General features: G+C 33.8%; 2 protein-coding genes across 2 annotated transcripts; one reads left to right on the top strand and one right to left on the bottom strand.

Annotated features, from left to right (window-relative positions):
• On the top strand, window positions 1127-13579 carry LOC109325463 (beta-galactosidase). Its single transcript, XM_019557857.1, has 17 exons — window positions 1127-1294; window positions 1810-2049; window positions 2621-2767; window positions 3203-3281; window positions 4521-4704; window positions 5105-5170; window positions 5414-5656; window positions 6298-6504; window positions 6630-6933; window positions 7846-8005; window positions 8140-8248; window positions 10135-10270; window positions 10360-10415; window positions 10500-10799; window positions 10970-11092; window positions 11172-11843; window positions 13209-13579. Exons 1-17 carry the CDS (start codon window positions 1165-1167, stop codon window positions 13380-13382), a joined length of 3330 nt encoding a protein of 1109 aa, XP_019413402.1. The 5' UTR covers window positions 1127-1164; the 3' UTR covers window positions 13383-13579.
• LOC109363324 (prefoldin subunit 1-like) lies at window positions 14305-16872 on the bottom strand. Its single transcript, XM_019609553.1, has 6 exons — window positions 16745-16872; window positions 16585-16638; window positions 15174-15279; window positions 15007-15013; window positions 14803-14887; window positions 14305-14652 (listed from the first exon to the last, which is right to left on the bottom strand). Exons 1-6 carry the CDS (start codon window positions 16766-16768, stop codon window positions 14542-14544), a joined length of 387 nt encoding a protein of 128 aa, XP_019465098.1. The 5' UTR covers window positions 16769-16872; the 3' UTR covers window positions 14305-14541.

The following is a 17540-nucleotide window of genomic DNA, read 5'->3' as shown; positions in this document are numbered from 1 at the left end:
CCAGGCTCCAACATCATCATGGCCTACATCTACTGAATCAAACCAGGCTCCAACATCATCATGGCCTACATCTACTGAATCAAACCAGGCTCCAACATCATCATGGCCTACTTCTACCGAAACAAACCAGGCCCCAACTGCAACATGGCCAACTTCTAGTGAAGGAAATGAGTAAAAAAACTAGAGCTGAGTTCATATTGTTGTACAGCAAAATGCATTAGTTGAGGCCTCTGAATAGGTTACCACAACAGCTTAAGTATTCCTATATAGGAAACAGTTTCTTTCTCTTTTGGTTGACTGTGTTGATGATTAGGTGTTAATTTTTTTAGCATGTGAATGATGATATAGCACATTTGTGCACAATGTTTGAATGATGATTTTCCATGTGCCTGTCAAAACTCTACCCTGAAATTTAGTTTGGATAACCCTCAATATCATTTGGTTTACTCCTATTACCAAGGTTTCTTAGCATCTATTCTAGGATTTAGAACATGAAGATTACTTTAAATTCATTTTATTTTATCTATCCTTTCCATTCAAAAAATAAAAAATAAACTACATACCTTCAGCCATACAAATTTGGAATCTCCATTATTAGTTTCAATTATCTTGTTAAGTACTCGTGTAATTCAAGATGGACTTTTGATGGTTAAAAGGGGAAAGTGATGTTAGCATTAAAGACAAATTCCAAAGTGTAACATTTATTACTCACATGAGTAACTTCAATAGTTAACAAAAATCTAAGAAGAAATTGGTCTTCAACTATTTGTCTAATTTAAGGTCAAACTCACTTTCCATGACATAAGTGACCTCACTCTCATAAATAATATCCACTCTTATCCTTAAGACTACAATCTAAAATCATATTTTTTTATAAGATATTTTATGTCTGTTTTTGTTGTTTACAATAAAACTATTGATTAAAGAGTCATATTAAAATTTCATAATAAGTTTTAAAAATTAAGAAAAGTGATAATGACTGAAGTTAATTAAAAACGTGTTATTATAAAAATAAGAGGGATGGGTTTAGATTCCTCCGCTGGAAGGCATAAATAGGCAACAAATGTGATATTTCCATTGGCTTTGTTTTTTGATAAAACAGTTATTTCTTCTTCTTCTTCTCTCTTATACCCAAAAAACACTGATTCATAGGTTTATTTTGTGATGAGTTCTTTGGTGGGACCACTTGTTCTTTCTACAGATTCTGGTTACAGAGTTTGGGAGGATCCTTCTTTCATCAAATGGAGAAAAAGAGAATCACATGTTACCCTGCATTGCCGTGACTCTGTTGAAGGTCCATTTTTCAATTCACTATTTTAGGTTTTTGTATTTTTTTGTTGTTCAAACTTTTAGTGATTATTGTCATTTTTTTGTGTTGATTTTGGTTTATGATTCTATATCAGTTTGATAAAGTGGAATTCATTTACATGGGGTTGGGTTTGTCTATAATAGGATATACAATATTTGCATTCTGAATTCATGTTTTTTTAAATGATCTCTTTATCATTAAAAAAATCTTCATTTATTTTAGATATTTGAATAGTGAGTTTGAATAAATTCATTTCAATGCTGTGTAGAGTTTATTTGTCTTTAGAAACAGAAGATGGGTTTAGTTGATTTTCAGGGTGATGCTTTAATAATCTATGATCGTAGTTTTTGAAACTGATAATTAGTGAGTAAAGTTTGTAAATTTACTCTATGAATTAAGCAATTTATGGATTTAAATTACATCAAAATCATCAGTGTTTTATGTTTCTGATATCTTTGTTTCCTTTTCTTTTGGATAAATTGGAATCTTGTCATGTGTAGGATCTCTTAAATATTGGTATAAACGCAACCAGGTGGATCATTTGGTTTCAAAATCTGCTGTTTGGAATGATGATGCTGTTGATGAAGCTCTTGATTGTTGTGCATTTTGGGTCAAAGACTTACCATTTGTTAAGTCCTTGTCTGGACATTGGAAATTTTTCCTTGCTGACAGTCCAAACACTGTCCCCGATAAATTTTTTGAAAGTGATTTCCAGGATTTGGAGTGGAAATTTTTGCCTGGTAAGTGTATATTTATGCTCATATATTTTATAACCATTAATTTACATGCAGTGTGTATAACTCTGTTGCAGTGTCATAGGCCAGTAACAGATATTCCAACTGTACTATTTGCTTTTGTTTTGTTAGAAAGTGCTCTATAATTTGATTTTTCTTGTAAAAATGTGCTCTATCAAATTCATCATTATGTTCATATATAATTGTGTACCAAAGGGTTTTGGATTGAACTATAGGTCTGTCTTTGAAAGGGAAGGAATAAAGCAGTACCCGACTTCCCTTTGGATTCTTGCCCTGGGTTTTTTCAGGTGTTTTTGTCACTAATATTCAGAAAGATGGGATAGCTACACGTAACAGGCCACAGCATTTTCCTAGTTACACGTGTGGTTTTTATGGATCATTTGGGCTTGGTTAATGAATTCATCTTATAGGAGATTTTGTTCTCTTATTGCTTGTTTTATTTGTTCGTATTATCATCCGTATACTTTTTTAATCCTTGCCTGTGAATTGAACGATGTCATTTTTATGATCACTAGTATTTCATCCACGTCTAATTACTTTCCCCAAACTTGTACAGTTCCTTCAAATTGGCAGATGCATGGATATGATGTCCCTATATATACAAATGTTGTGTATCCATTTCCAGTAGATCCTCCTTTGGTTCCTATTGAAAATCCTACGGGCTGCTATAGAACAGAATTCCATATTCCTAAAGAATGGGAGGGTATGACTTACTCATTTTTAGCAATATTTAGTCTTTTATCTTTTAAAAAATGGGAGAAATTTGGTATTGTCATTCTTTCCATGTTCCAATTCCATTCTTTAGTTATGTAACTATGGTGTGCTGTACTTTAGATGTAATTATTCTTTATTAGACAATGAATTAGACGTAAATATATTTTTATTATTGTAGTTAGTTTTATTGATCATTTATAGAGAGAAAACATAGGTTTTAATGAGTGCTTATAGATCTTGATAATGCAAGTCTTGTAAGAATTATATGTTCAATCTTTTTTCTGTATCTTGTATAGGAAAAATGATGTCAATTTGTTTTATTTATGTTGCTTTAAAGTCACCATCTATTCTTTCCTTTTTATCAACTATAGACTTTACTTTAATATGGAATACTTCTTTTGAACAATGGATTGGTTTTTGTTAGGTAGAAGAATTTTGTTACATTTTGAAGCTGTTGATTCTGCCTTTTGTGCATGGATAAATGGGCATCCAATAGGATATAGGTATCTCTCTCTATCTCTTGTGCATGCTGGTACTGGCTGTTACAACTGTTAGAAGTAGCACATTTAACACATGCGCAAATCAGAAATCGATACACATTAGTTTCTGATTTGATTTGATTTGCAATCATTGTAATTATTATATTCTATTCTTGAAACCCCTTCCTATATTACAAATATTATGTGTGGTTTGCAATTCACACAATTTCCAAATTATAATATGAAATCAGAGCAGTACCATCAAGGACTTGTGTGCTATCAATATAAATTCAGAACTTCGATATTCATTTCTCTCGTCCATGTCATCCACTCAGATATTTGTGGTTTTTCTTCCCATTGATGTTCATTTCAGTGGTGCTTCCTATCCACTAATGGATTATACCAGTGGCTATTTCCACCAATGAACATTTCGGTGGTGCCTACCCAATGGAGAATCGTATCAGTGGCAGTTTTTCTTCCATCAATGATTGTGATGGTGCCTCCTATTCTACTTGTGAATCATATTTGTAATGAATTCTATTCCCGTCGACAATCATTCCGATTATGACTTATATTGGTAATGACTCGCAAGTCACAATAACTCCACCTTTGTCCTAATGCTCTGGCTCTCATTTTTGTCCAAGATGTACTGGCTCATCTCTATCCCAGAAGTAGATGCCTACGTTATCAATTTCATAGGTTTTTGGTGCTAAGAAGAATTTCTATAATTTTTGTTTAACAACCTTAAAGCTTGGTAAGCTTTTAGCTTGAGGGGGTAGTGTTAGAAATAACACATTTAACAGAAGTGCATATCAGAAATTGATATGCATTAATTTCTCATTTGATTTGCAATCATTGTAATTATTATATACTATTCTTGTACCCCTTCCTATATTATAAATATCATGTGTGGTGCACCACACACAATTTACAAATCATAATAACCTTGACATATTTGGTAGAGGATATGCTTCGTCAGTATACTCAACACAGTTAAATATGATGACTGAAAGAAAATAATCAGAAATTGGTTAACCGTGATGCATGATGACAAGAAGGCATATCGTAAAGTAAACTTTAAATTGATAACTATAGCCCTTGGTCAACTCAAGCTAAAACAAAAGGGCTTTTGTTTGTTCGTTGGTGTTGATGTCATTGTCTTATTACGTAATACCCATAAAATACAAAGATAATGAGAATAAAGCTTTGACATTAATCACCTCATGTTTTATTAACAGATGTTTTATTATTTTGCAATGACAGCCAAGACAGCAGGCTACCTGCAGAGTTTGAAATCACTGATTTTTGTCACCCATGTGGTTCAGACCTTAAGAATGTTCTGGCTGTTCAAGTGTTTAGATGGAGTGATGGCTCTTACCTTGAAGATCAGGACCAATGGCGATTATCTGGCATCCACCGTGATGTGATTCTTCTTGCAAAGCCGAAGGTTTCTTCTCTGAAATTTTCCTCACTTCTGCTTAGTCCCATTTACATGCTGCAGTCTTATTATAGCTCTATTAATGCATTTTCTAAAAGGATGAAAAAAGAAGGTTATACTGTTTACATTACATATGACATCTATCTGAGATGCTGACATATGATATTTGTCTTCAACATTGTGTTATAATGTCTCTTACAGAATAAATTAAGCTAAGAGTTAGCTCAGATCATGAATGTGCCTCGTTTATGATTTGAAACTTTTGGAAATCCAAGTTTGAGAATATTTTATGTGTTGTTCTATTTAATTTTGTTCTGAATATAGAAAGTCCAATTTGTTTAGTTGTCTGACTATTTCCTATTTTCTTTCCTGCTTGATGTTAATGTCTTATAAAATATGTGGTGTGTAGGTATTTATCACTGACTATTTTTTCAAATCAATCCTTGCCGAAGATTTTTCTTCCGCGGAGATACTGGTAAGCATAAATATTTGTGAAATTACTTGCTTCATTTTTCATGTTATTTATATAATATGTAACTATCCTTGTTTGTGGATTCCCCCCTTCTAAGTCCAATTATTTTTAACTCATTATCACTTTTTTTCTGATTTTATAAAGTTGAATTTAGTTATCAATATTTTTCTCAAAATGGATGTTAGTTATGGTTTTATTTTGTTATTTGGGTTATGTTATATTATCAATCTCATAAACTTGGTCCAGGTTGAAGTGAAAATAGATAATTCGCAAGAGACATCCAAGGATAATATTCTTACAAACTATACCGTAGAAGCTGCACTATATGATTCTGGGAGCTGGTATACTTGTGATGGAAATACTGATCTCCTTTCATCTAATGTAGCTGACATAAAGTTCCAACCATCCACTGCAACAACACCACTAGGATTTCATGGTTATACGCTTGTTGGAAAACTGCAGTCACCAAAGCTTTGGTCTGCTGAGCAAGTGAGAAATTTTAATCACTTTCCTATTTGCTTGGGTGATGTTTGTTCATTGAGTAAGGAACCAATGATTTGATTCTCTCAACATTACTGTCTTAAAAAATCCTGTCAATTCCATTAATATCTCCTCATTGATCAAATTACTGTTGAGAAATAATTACATGGTTATCAAGATTTTTAGTTCCATCCTTACACTATGGCTGTAATTCTGCACGTGTTCTAAGTTTCTTGCTACATCACCTATTGCTTATTCATTTTTTCTTGCCTAGGACATTTTAATTTTCATAGCCAGTGATGAATATGGCAGATACTGATTTTGGACGTAGTTCCTTACCCTCTTTTCTAAAGGTTGAAAGAAATTGTGCTTCAATGATTCATCAATTATTCTATGCAATTAGAATTTAGAATTTTATTGATGTTAGAATTTTCTTAACTTTGTGCGATCTTTTTTTCTTTTTGAAAAATTGATGAAGTCTTGTGTTTTGGTGGAATTTATCAATTTATTTATACAACTAGAAGTTTATTGTTATGGAAGAATTTTCTTAAAGCTTCTACCACCCTTTTTCTTAGCATTCTTTGCGTCAGATTTCAACTGTACCCATTTAATTCTCATTTGGCATTTTGTTTTCTTTAAATTTCTCACAGCCATTCCTCTACACCCTAGTTGTCGTCCTCAAAGATCAATCTGGCCACATTATTGACTGTGAGTCATGTTCAGTAGGCTTTAGAAATGTAACTAAAGCCCACAAACAGCTGCTGGTTAATGGACAAGCTGTCGTAATACGTGGTGTGAACAGGCATGAACATCATCCACGAGTTGGTAAGGCAAATATAGAGTCCTGTATGATAAAGGTATGGGTAATCTGTTTTTCTCCTTTTAGTTTCTTCAATAAGATTGTCAGTTCATATCTTTATGATGGCTAAATGCTAGACATTTTCATTTTCCAGACACTATTGACTGACTATTGTGCCTACAGGATTTGGTTTTAATGAAGCAAAACAATATTAATGCTGTAAGGAACAGTCATTATCCCCAACATCCACGTTGGTATGAGCTGTGTGATCTGTTTGGCATGTACATGATAGATGAAGCCAACATTGAGACACATGGTTTTGATTACTCTAAACATCTCAAGCATCCAACTCTGGAACCAATTTGGGCAACTTCAATGTTGGATCGTGTGATTGGCATGGTTGAGAGAGATAAAAATCACACATGCATCATCTCTTGGTCTTTAGGGAATGAATCTGGATTTGGACATAATCATTATGCTTTAGCTGGTAGTGCACTCACTACACTTACCCTGATTTTTGACATAATAGAAGCATTTTATTTTTTAACCTGTGAGTGAACCCCCGTATTTGTCCCTTAGAAATTTAGAAGCAGAAATATTTTCCCCCGAGAAATAAATTTCTCGACATGATTTCCATGAAACTCAAACGTCGATCAAATTAGTTCTTATTAGGGACTGATCTGGCCAAAATTTGAGATTCTTAGGTACCACAGGGTTTTCATTTATCGAGACTAATGTGTCTGTCTTTAAATTTCACAAGGGAGGATATAGGTGTTCACTCTAAAACTACGAAGGATGGATTTAAGTGTTCACTCTAGAACTACCATTTTTGTTCATTTGAAAAAATTCTTATGAATCTAGTGGAGGTGTACCTTCCAAAGAATTGCATCCAATGTCATTTCATTTACTTAAGAAAATAAATAACCATTTTTAAGCACTATAATTTCAAAAGACAGATCAATTTGTTAGTGGTCAGTATGTCTCTATGTGCTAAAAGATAAAGAGTTCTTTTCAGAAAATACCATCGTGTGAACTCTTATTAAAGAATTCCAAAATTATGGGCTTTGCATTCAAATTATTCACAGAAGGTAGGAGAAAAACAATCGATGATTTGTTACAATAAAATTTCAGAAAAGTGAGAATAGGATAGCAATACGATGCATCTTATTAGGCTTTGGTACTGTCTGAGAATCTTCATATGGGGGTTAACTAATGCTATTGTCATCTTCATTTGGTCCCGTCTATCACTTGTGAACAGACTGTTTGCTTGCGAAGGTAAGAATGCATATATCTACCATCACCATATCCCACTAGGTGGGAGCCTCGTATATTGTGCTGCCATTTTTTTACTCTTTATTTGTTTCACCCTTCATCTTGTTAATGTGAAGACATTCATCAGGTTGGATTCGAGGAAGAGATTCATCACGGGTATTACATTATGAAGGAGGTGGATCGAGAACTCCATGCACAGATATTGTGTGCCCTATGTATATGCGTGTTTGGGACATGTTGAAAATTGCAAATGATCCTGCAGAAACACGTCCTCTAATACTTTGCGAGTAAGCTTTCTTTGTTTTTGAGACATTACTTGCTGTATTTGAATTTATCATCAGTAACATATGGTGCCTTCAACTGTTCCTCATTATTTTCAGTGATAATTATTCCTTTTTTGTTTATGATGCCGAAATGGTAGGTATTCACATGCAATGGGCAACAGCAACGGGAATCTACATACATATTGGGAGGCAATTGACAACACATTTGGTCTCCAAGGAGGGTTTATTTGGGATTGGGTTGATCAGGTGAGTGGTCCTTGAATACTATAACAAATTGATGAAATGTCAGTATCACATGAAAATTGATTTTTGTCATTTCTATTTTTCTCATAGAAAATTATAGTTTCTTCAAGATGAATTTTTATGATTTCATAACCTCCTAGCTATTAATAAAAGGATGTCAGGAACTCATATACCTAGATAGAAGTCAGCATAGACCATTTATGTGAACAGAATAGAGAGTCCAGCAATTTTAAAAATATGAAGGTTCACTCTGGAACTTTATGTGTGGACCCAACAATTTTAAAAACAGAGAGAACTCAACAATTTTAATGTATTTGAAAGCTGTTGATGTTGCTGAGTATATGCTAATAGCATGAAATTTGGAGGGACTCTGCTGAATTGTTTTGTGCTCTTAACTAATTTTCCTTGAATCTGTCACTGTATATTTCTGTAAATAGTTCAACACTATCCATGACTAGGTAGTCAATTGCGGATAGCGGGGCATAGCGGTAACCCAAAAAACATTATAGTGGAATGACCGCTATTGCTAAGGGAAAAAATACATTAAATACTAAAAAATTAAGTAATTTATACTCTTTTAAGTTTTGTAACTGGGAGAACGAAGTGGAATAATTAAAAAATTTAAAACTTAGTAGTTGAGATGAGGTTATAGTTGTGAAAGAAGTGGCTATGTGACAAGGGAAGTGAGGGGAAGAAGCTTTTCCCTAGAAATGTGTATGTGGGAGGTTGAGATGTGAGTGAGTGGCCAAAATTTGCAGAGTTTATTCACTGCTGCAGAAAGAGGGGAAAAAGGGGAAGCGGATGGTTTCAAAAGGTTCCTACTTCATAGTTGTTGCTCACGTGTTTATAGAAGAGAGAAAATGGAGTGGTAAATTACCCAAAACCCTAAAAAAACATGCCATGCATTAAAGAATAAGGGCAAAAAGAGCTTTTCCTTAAAACTAGGGTTCCACGCACAACCTTGTTGCCATGTATTAAAAAATAAGGGCAAAATTACTTTTCCCCTTTAAAAATTAGGGTTCCAAACACAGCCTTCTTGGAGCGGGTTATGACCCGTGATTTGGCCCGTGAAGTCGCTGATCTCTGACCTGCGACAGGCACGATGGCCATCCGCACCGCTATATTCCCCTTCGTCGCGTTGAAGGCCCAGCAACCACTGCGATGCCGCTATCCCAGCGATATAGTGTGCTATTGACTACTTAGATCCATGATTTGTTCTCTAAATACATGTGAACAACATTATTGTGTGTATGCAGTTCATTTTTTTAAACTAAAACTTGTAGCTTTTTCACTTGCATTAAATTTTTAGCGGACCCTCCCATTCTTAATCTCATGTCATTTTATTGAACATGAGTCAACCTATTCTTTCTCAGTCACTGACCAAATATAGGAAGTTATGATGATTTTCATGTTGACCAAGTTATATAGCCATGTCATTATATTGTCAATAACTGATTGAAATTCCTATCTGCTTCTATTATTAACTACCTTAAATCATTTGCCCCTCCATTTTATTTTTGGTGCCTTTTTTCAGATTATTTGTCCCTTCATTTTATTTTTGGTACCTTTTTTCAGGATATGCAATATGGCTTTTTGGTTCATATCTGATCAATTAATTCTGTGCTTATTGAATTCTTAGGAGTGCCCTAGATTATTTTGCTTTTTAAATGAGCAATATTTTGTATAACAATCTCTTATGTAGGCCATAATGGATTCATGAAATCTAAATCAATTTTTTAGTTATTAATAGAATGATTGAAAGCTTCTAACTGTCCTTTTTGGATTTTGGTATGGATCCTTTTAATTAGTTTAAAAAATGTGTTTTGACAATAGACATTTTTTGTTTCTGGAAATCACTTTCTAGGCTTAAGATTTTGTACTGTGTGTAGGCCCTTCTGAAGATGGATGAAAATGGTGTGAAGCGTTGGGCATATGGCGGTGAATTTGGGGATATACCCAATGACTTGAACTTCTGCTTGAATGGCCTCACATTCCCTGATCGAACAGCTCACCCTGTTTTGCATGGTAAACTGACAGATTGTATTACTTTTGCATGGACCATCAATGCATCCTTCTGTTTACATCTGAGATCATGGCCTTGTTTGTAATTGCAGAAGTTAAGTACCTATACCAACCCATCAAGGTGATTTTACATGATGGGAAATTGGAGGTACGGTTAGTTCATTCGGATTTTGTGTTTCCTTAGTCCAATTTTAATTAACTAGTTCTTACTCATTTTAGTTTCATTTTTCAGATAAAGAACACTCATTTTTTTCAAACAACAGAAGGATTAGAGTTTAGCTGGTATGCTTCTGCAGATGGATACAACCTTGGATCTGGGGTTTTGAGTCTTGCCCCAATAAAGCCCCAGAGCAGCTATACTATTGATTGGCAATCAGGTCCGTGGTATTCTCTATGGGCTTCATCCTCATCCGAAGAAATATTCCTGACTATAACTGCCAAGCTTTTGAACTCCACACTCTGGGTTGAGGCTGGTCATGTCATTTCAACTACACAAGTCCAACTGCCTGCCAGAAAAGACATTGTTCCCCATGTAATCTTTTTAACACTTGATTTATGTTAGAAATGAAGACTATCTGTTTTGGGCGGAGTAATGAATGAGGTTTCGTATTTTTGAAATGGAACTGACTTATCATCTGAGTACACTATTGTTTTGCTTTAGTTTTGAATTTTCTTTCTCATGATTGATTATTCTATGTCCAGGCTATCAGTATTAGTGGTGGGACTCTAGTAGCTGAAACTCTAGGAGATACAATCAAAGTTAGCCAGAAAGATGTTTGGGACATAACATTGAACACTAAAACAGGTTCAGTTGAAAGCTGGAAGGTAAATTTTTACTTTTTTGTTTTAATGTACATAACAAAGGAGTAAATATTGGTACTAATACTGTGCTGATAATTTCTAGGTTAAAGGAGTAAATGTTATGAGCAAGGGTATACTCCCAAGTTTCTGGCGAGCTTCTATTGATAATGATAAAGGAGGAGAATCTGCTAGTTATTTGTCCAGGTGGAAAGCTGCTGGAATTGACAACCTCCACTTTGTTACTGAAAGATGTTCTATAGTGAATACAGCGGAGGACACGGTTAAAATATTGGTGGTTTTTCTTGGTATTACCAAGGGTGATCAAGACAAGTCAAATATTTTATTCACAACTGATGTTTCATATACAATTTATGCTTCTGGGGATGTTATTATGGAATGCAACGTAAAACCAAACCTTGATCTTCCTCCTTTGCCGCGTGTTGGAATCGAGTTCAATGTGGAGAAATCATTGGATCAAGTAACATGGTATGGAAGAGGGCCACATGAGAGTTATCCAGATCGAAAGGCATCTGCTCAAGTAGCAGTCTACGAGAAGAATGTTAAAGATTTGCATGTTCCTTATGTTGTTCCTGGAGAATGTTCTGGTAGGGCAGATGTAAGATGGGTAACATTGAGAAACAAAAATGGTTTTGGGATATATGCTTCTAGGTATGGTAACTCTCCACCCATGCAAATGAGTGCAAGTTACTATAGCACATCAGAGCTTGACCAGGCCACACACAATCACAAGCTCATTGAAGGAGATAGCATTGAGGTATTTAACTTCTATCAATATTTATGTCCATGTGCTTTTCAGGACTAGTCAAAATGTTGGTTATATTGCATTTTCATATGCTAATGTTATTTTGGTATTCGAACTACTGACATTTTATGTAATCTGCATTTTTCGGCATGTGTTGCATTTGGTATGTGGTAATTCTGTACTTCAGGACATGATTTTCATCTTACAAATTCATACACAAGTAATAATCAGTTGATGAGAATGTTACATGTCAAACCCATTTTTGATTAATTTTGACGTCAAATTTCTTTTTACTTTTTTGTTTTAATGTACATAACAAAGGAGTAAATATTGGTACTAATACTGTGCTGATAATTTCTAGGTTAAAGGAGTAAATGTTATGAGCAAGGGTATACTCCCAAGTTTCTGGCGAGCTTCTATTGATAATGATAAAGGAGGAGAATCTGCTAGTTATTTGTCCAGGTGGAAAGCTGCTGGAATTGACAACCTCCACTTTGTTACTGAAAGATGTTCTATAGTGAATACAGCGGAGGACACGGTTAAAATATTGGTGGTTTTTCTTGGTATTACCAAGGGTGATCAAGACAAGTCAAATATTTTATTCACAACTGATGTTTCATATACAATTTATGCTTCTGGGGATGTTATTATGGAATGCAACGTAAAACCAAACCTTGATCTTCCTCCTTTGCCGCGTGTTGGAATCGAGTTCAATGTGGAGAAATCATTGGATCAAGTAACATGGTATGGAAGAGGGCCACATGAGAGTTATCCAGATCGAAAGGCATCTGCTCAAGTAGCAGTCTACGAGAAGAATGTTAAAGATTTGCATGTTCCTTATGTTGTTCCTGGAGAATGTTCTGGTAGGGCAGATGTAAGATGGGTAACATTGAGAAACAAAAATGGTTTTGGGATATATGCTTCTAGGTATGGTAACTCTCCACCCATGCAAATGAGTGCAAGTTACTATAGCACATCAGAGCTTGACCAGGCCACACACAATCACAAGCTCATTGAAGGAGATAGCATTGAGGTATTTAACTTCTATCAATATTTATGTCCATGTGCTTTTCAGGACTAGTCAAAATGTTGGTTATATTGCATTTTCATATGCTAATGTTATTTTGGTATTCGAACTACTGACATTTTATGTAATCTGCATTTTTCGGCATGTGTTGCATTTGGTATGTGGTAATTCTGTACTTCAGGACATGATTTTCATCTTACAAATTCATACACAAGTAATAATCAGTTGATGAGAATGTTACATGTCAAACCCATTTTTGATTAATTTTGACGTCAAATTTCTTTAAAATATTTATTCATTTTGATATCTAATACTTTGCCAATTCCTGAAACTGTTTTATGATATTTCAGGTTCATCTTGATCACAAGCATATGGGTTTGGGTGGAGATGATAGTTGGTCTCCATGTGTACATGACCAGTATTTGGTTCCTCCTGTGCCATACTCTTTCTCTCTCAGGTTGTCTCCTGTAACTCCAGCTGTGTCTGGTTATGACATCTACAAAACTCAGCTTCAAAATTCTTGATTTGTTTGGAGTACACACAAGAAACATCATCATGTAGAAGACAGGCTTGTGGTTGGGTACCTGATGTAATAGGAAAGACAAATAATGTTGCTACACTTTTGTTCTGCAAGAATAAAATAACATTTCACATTTTGATCAATAAAATTGCTGTAATTTCACATTTTGGTTAATAAATGTGCTGTAAGTGTGATATGGATAATGTAATTTTCTAATTAAAGATTAATTATAGTGAAATTAATGAAAATCAAGTCTGGATGATGCAATTGCTTGTTAAGGCTTCTTGTTTCATTCTTATTTGGAATTGGAGGCACGTTTTTGGAGTGGTATGAGTGTTGTTGTGAGCAATTTTTGCAGAGACAGATATAAACTAGAAGTTAAAACAAAATAATAACTAATCCAACTATATAAATCCTTTTTATGAATATATTTATATCTTTATATCTTCAATTTTACGTATTTATTATTTTACCTCTCTTCAATTGTTAAATATATGATTAATAGCTATAATTTAAGGAAGACAAATTAAACACTAATGTAAACAAAGAAACCAAACATCCACAACATAAGCTTTTTCCACTGAAATTGGCTTCAGTAAATCAAACATTATCTTATGTTTTGCGGGTGCACATCTATCCCACAAATTATACCATCCATCTATGATTGGTTGAAAAATATTTTTAAATTAAAAAATTAATAGTTAATTATTTTTCTGACGAATCACAGTTGATGAAATATAGTAGCACAAGATAGGGTACAATAGATGTTACCGTGTTTTGCAATAAATCAAGTTGTGAAAAAGACATTTTAGACCTTGGACTTTAGTTGTTTCTTTCATAACTTTGTTCCCCAGAATAGTTACTATATATTATATCTACAATCACCAAACTGCCATATCCAGGTCCAGCAAGGCCTTCTCAAATCAGAAAGGAGACAATAGAGAGATAACTATTCATAAATTGTCTGCAAGATTAAGCACACTGCTAACAAGGATTCCAAAGCATGTAGACATATAACAATCTAATAATTAAGATAACTTAAAACAACTCTTCCAAAACAAACATTTCGAGAAGGATGGAAAACCATTCATGAAGCAGACAGTACACATCCTCAGTCCCCTGAATTTTTCTATTCGCTTGATTTGAACAATTGAAAGTTTACATCACACATTCATCGACATAATTTGACGAGCAAGAGCTGGGTCTTGTTGCAATAGCTCTCTGAAATTGTTTTCCACTTCTGACATCTGCTTCTCCAAGTATTCTTTTGAGCTCTGTCCAAAGCAATAGAAAAAGCAACTGATTTTCATTCGAACATCATAGAAACTCACATTTGATTTACTCTTTTAGAAATTTAGCTAAAACTAGTACAAATGATGGAAGACAAGAACTTTTCTCACAAATGAAGGAATGCCATATTTTACCTGTAATGAGGTAATTGAAGTTTCACTATCCTTGAACTTGTTCTCCTGTTCATTCATTAAAGTTGCCTTGGATTCCAATACAAACCTGGTCATGATGTTATAGGAGTATATTAGAGTATGTCAGTTTTATTTTCTAAATAGGCCGAAATCAAGCTTTAGTGTACTCTATTTACTAGCATGTACAAATAGGTATCCAAAACTCACGTTCTCCCTGCAAAACAAAATAAATTGAGTCATTATATGTCTGTATGAAACAGAGGCACCATTAAATACAAACTGCTATAAATTATCAAACTAAAGGTATTGCTTTGACAATAGAATTGCGATATAATTAACATAGGTAACAAGTGCTTGTGGTATTCTTTGCATACCAATGGATTTGTAGACATTAGTATCATCAGGAACCTGCTTCAGCTCCTCCATGGTCAAATAAGCACGCTTCTTTTCTGCTTCTTTCGTACGCATCTGGTTTTGCACCTGCGGGCAGAGGGATAATACAAACTTCATGAATTTCAGACAACCCCTGTTAGCATATAAATCCAGGATTCAAAATTCAAATATCAAGTATTCAGTTTCACTTCTTTTCTCTTTTCCCTTATCAATAAAAAATAATTAATTTTCTTCCAAAACCATGATACAGCATTTTTTGTCAAATTTGAGAGTAGTGCATAAGCATGCAGATCTTAGCACACAGAAGTAGTACAATTTTGAATACAAAATCCGGGAGTTCTCAGACTCGGAATGTGAGTCATAGTAACCATGTGTTCACTCTTTTTGACGCGAAAGTTATTCACAATAACAATTCAATTTCCAAGTACATTAAATCCTTCAAACCAGTAATAAAAAGGCAAGTTTTTCTTGGAAAATACCATTAATTATTCAGTAACATCTGTTTAAGTGTAAACAAAAGGTACCAACAAAGTGACAACTAGTGATCAATATTTAGCCTCGTAAACCAAGGGTATCGGCAATTAGTGATCAATACCTCTTAAGTGAGCATGGATGAAAAGTTAGTAAGTAAAGGGGTATTCACTCTTAATTAAATAAGTGCATTGAGATCACCATATATTAGAACATTGTATTAAGAGCTTTGTTATATTGGTTTAGTTTGTTTTTAATTCTGTTGATCAGTTAGATAAGTTGTTAGACTGTAAAATGATGAGCTGGCAGTTCGTTGTTACTGCTCAGCCACTATATATAAGTAGCTCTTGCTACTATTGTAATTCAATTTTTGAGAAATAGAAATCAGAGTTGCATACTCATCCTCTCTCTCTCTCTCTCTATCTCTATCTCCCGATCTCTGTTTCTGACTTTTACATGGTATCACATTACGACTTAGCAAATCAAGGGTGATACATATTTACTTATTCACATTACATTCAATCTCACTTTACAAAAACTTTTCCCCTAGCCCCGTGTCCTATTTAAGTGAAACATAAGTACACAAACAATTAGTTGTATTATTGGTATAGTTCAAGCAAACAAGACAAGGGCTATTGCCAGAGGGTAACAGTACCTTAAAAAAAAGAAAGGGCTAAATATTACGGTTTCAATAGTCTTTGCAAAATGGCACTGCGACCACAATTGCAGCCGCATCGGCCACATCTTCCCGCAATTACGTAATGGCAACCACAAATGAAATTTATAACACTGGGTACACTAATAAACCTCAAGGAATAAAATTCAATTTATTGAGCTAGGTCCAAACAAAAAGTAATACGTTCAATCAAATGCAAATAACAGTAACAGAAGTGGCAAATAAAAAAAGAGATTTTGACAAACCTGTTTTATTTTCCCAGTAGTTTCAATCATGCGACCTTGAATTTCAAGCAAAGCCTGCATTTTTTTGGGATAAAAACAAAGCAAAATAGAAAAATGGTTAGAGCAATTAGTAGGGACAATTCATATATAAATTTGATGATGAAGCAGATTGTGAAGTTACAGATCTGTTAGCATCGTCAGCCATATCAATCGATCTTTGGATGGTGGAAAACGAAGAGCAGATTCAACTCTCAAAACTCAAAACCCTAATTGGATCCTGTAAGGAGAAAAGGAAGGGAATAGGTTTATACCATTTGTTTACCCCATTTTTATAATTTTTGTTTTAGCATTATTTATAATTTTTGTTATAAAAAATGCTTTGATTTATTCCATTGTAAGAAACTAATTTATAAATGTCCTGCTTCCAAAATTTGAACATCTAACAAACTTGTTGGTATAATTTACTTATTTAATATAATATTGAGTAAAAAATACCTTGGTATTATTAATGGAATGTTTTTTTGGTAATGTTTGTGTAAAGCAATTATTTGACAATTTTTGTAAGAGCTTAAATCTATGTATTGATAATATAAAAATTTATAACTTTGTTAATGTATCATTTACCCTTCCTTATTTGCATTACATTTTTTATTATATAATAATCAATAATGATTGAGAATGATATAATGATAGTATAAAAAACTCTTATGTTGTTGATGTATATTTTTTTCCTATTTTTTAGTAAAGAGTGTAATATTTATGCATTGACAATGTAAAGATTTATACACTACTAATGCATTATCCATGATTATTTGCATTGTTTTTATGAGTGAATGATGATGGAAAATGAAATACTACAAGTAAGTGTAAATACCAAAAGCGTCAAACTTGAATAAGTGGTAATTGAAGGGAAGAGTCCAAAGCAATCAATCATGAAGGAAGTGAAGATTCAAAGCCACTAATGGACTTATTATTTG

This window comes from Lupinus angustifolius, chromosome LG13 (assembly GCF_001865875.1).
Source record: "Lupinus angustifolius cultivar Tanjil chromosome LG13, LupAngTanjil_v1.0, whole genome shotgun sequence".
NCBI classification, from domain to species: Eukaryota; Viridiplantae; Streptophyta; class Magnoliopsida; order Fabales; family Fabaceae; genus Lupinus; species Lupinus angustifolius.
The sequence above is the reverse complement of the archived record's forward strand: the minus strand, read 5'-3'. Positions and strand labels throughout refer to the sequence as shown.